The 1,541-nt window shown below is 44.1% G+C and overlaps 1 protein-coding gene across 1 annotated transcript; it reads right to left on the bottom strand.

Annotated features, from left to right (window-relative positions):
• Nucleotides 1–218: 218 nt before the first annotated feature.
• On the bottom strand, nt 219–1,204 carry LOC121838462 (the record flags this gene model as incomplete). Its single annotated transcript, XM_042294736.1, has 2 exons — nt 1,156–1,204; nt 219–1,009 (listed from the first exon to the last, which is right to left on the bottom strand). Coding segments are annotated over exons 1-2 (840 nt in total), but the record flags the coding sequence as incomplete, so codon positions are not given.
• Between the last annotated feature and the right edge of the window lie 337 nt (nt 1,205–1,541).

The raw sequence follows: 1,541 nt of genomic DNA, 5'->3' as shown, positions 1-1,541 counted from the left end.
AGTACAGGCGCTACTCTCGACCCTATACAAACACCTGACTTTTGAATGAACACTTTCTCCTCCCACCCTATAAAAGTAGATTTTAAATACATGGATAATAGTTCAAGGAAATGTTCAACTGTTATTCCGCATTGCGTTCTAAACTTAGTTTCGTTGTTATACTACAAAATGCACTCTTGAACGCTTACCATGAGGTCATCATGAGGCAAAGAGTAGTATAAGTCCTCTACATCAATGCTGAATGCTGTGCACCCCTCTAGATTGCTGTCTCTTAGAAAATCGATAACAACCTTGGAGTTGGGGATGCGTAAAGGGTCAACGATTGAAAGGGAATTTAGTTGTTTTTGTAAATATCCCGAGATGGCGTGTTGCCAAGTGTTGCGTTCCGATACTATGGTGCGGAAAGGGATTCCCGGTTTATGGGTTTTAGCGGAGAAAAACACCATTAACGTTAGGTTTTCTCCTTTCTTGGCTGCTGACGCGACTTTCTCTAAGTTGAGTTGAGTGAGAAACTTAATGGTTCTTCTTTTTATCTCAGCTGGACGTTCCGATACCTCTCTAAAATTCTTTTGGATAGCTAAATGAGCTTTCTCGGAGAATGAACCATTAGGTATGACTACAAAACAGCCTTCTTTGTCGGATAGCATAACATTCAAGTTGTTGGATGAGAGAAAGTTAATCGTAGGATCTAAACTGCGGGATCTTTTGGGGCTGCCTTCACTTTTCAGTAAGACATCTACACATTCGGTGATGCACCTAGGTTTGTCCTCCTCTGGTACATTCCGTGAAAGGAACCTGGGCAAAACCAGTTTGTCTACGCGTTTAAGGGTGGGCTCGAAGCAAAACTTCGGTCCTTTTTTCAGGATGTTCTGGTGTGGTTCTGGGACAGGTATATCGCCCAAGACGACAACGTTACCTTCCCTTGGATGAGATTTCTTCTTGGGTGGTAATGTAAGACGAACCTGGTTCCAAAGGAACTCAGTGGCCTGTGCTGTGGTCCTTGACCATCCTGCTAAAAGACGAGAGGCTTGGTGTTGATTCCTTCCTCTAGAGCAGGCGATCCGAAGGCATTCCTTGAAATGGCGGACTTGTTGCCACCACTCAGAGCACAAAACTCGACACAGTCTTCTCGAGTGACCCGGAGATGGTACCAACCATCCGCAGAGGATTTGTAGGTCCGGTGGGCAGGAGGAAGATCTTGCATACCAGGAGGCCGTCCTTGCCTTGCACACATAAGTAGCAATGAGCGATGATAACATGGAAGGGTTGGAAAGACAGTCATGAGAACATACAAAAGAACCCTTTGTAGAAGAAATGAAATTGATAAGGATAGATAACTGGGCGAGTTGGTGAGAGTTCATGTTGAAAAAACAGCGCGACTAAGACGAGGACACAGAGACGAAGAGAACACAAGACAAAGCGCTGACTATCAACTGGTTTGTATTACACACTAAGGAAGAATGACAATGATATGAAAAACATGGAGTCAAATGTTCGCGCGCTTGCTTTTCGCCTCGTGAAATATGTCCCTTTCTTCTTTT

Source organism: Ixodes scapularis, unplaced genomic scaffold (assembly GCF_016920785.2).
Source record: "Ixodes scapularis isolate PalLabHiFi unplaced genomic scaffold, ASM1692078v2 PGA_scaffold6__148_contigs__length_123643588, whole genome shotgun sequence".
In the NCBI taxonomy this organism is placed as follows: Eukaryota; Metazoa; Arthropoda; class Arachnida; order Ixodida; family Ixodidae; genus Ixodes; species Ixodes scapularis.
Note: the sequence above shows the minus strand (reverse complement) of the source record. Positions and strands in the feature narration are given on the sequence as shown.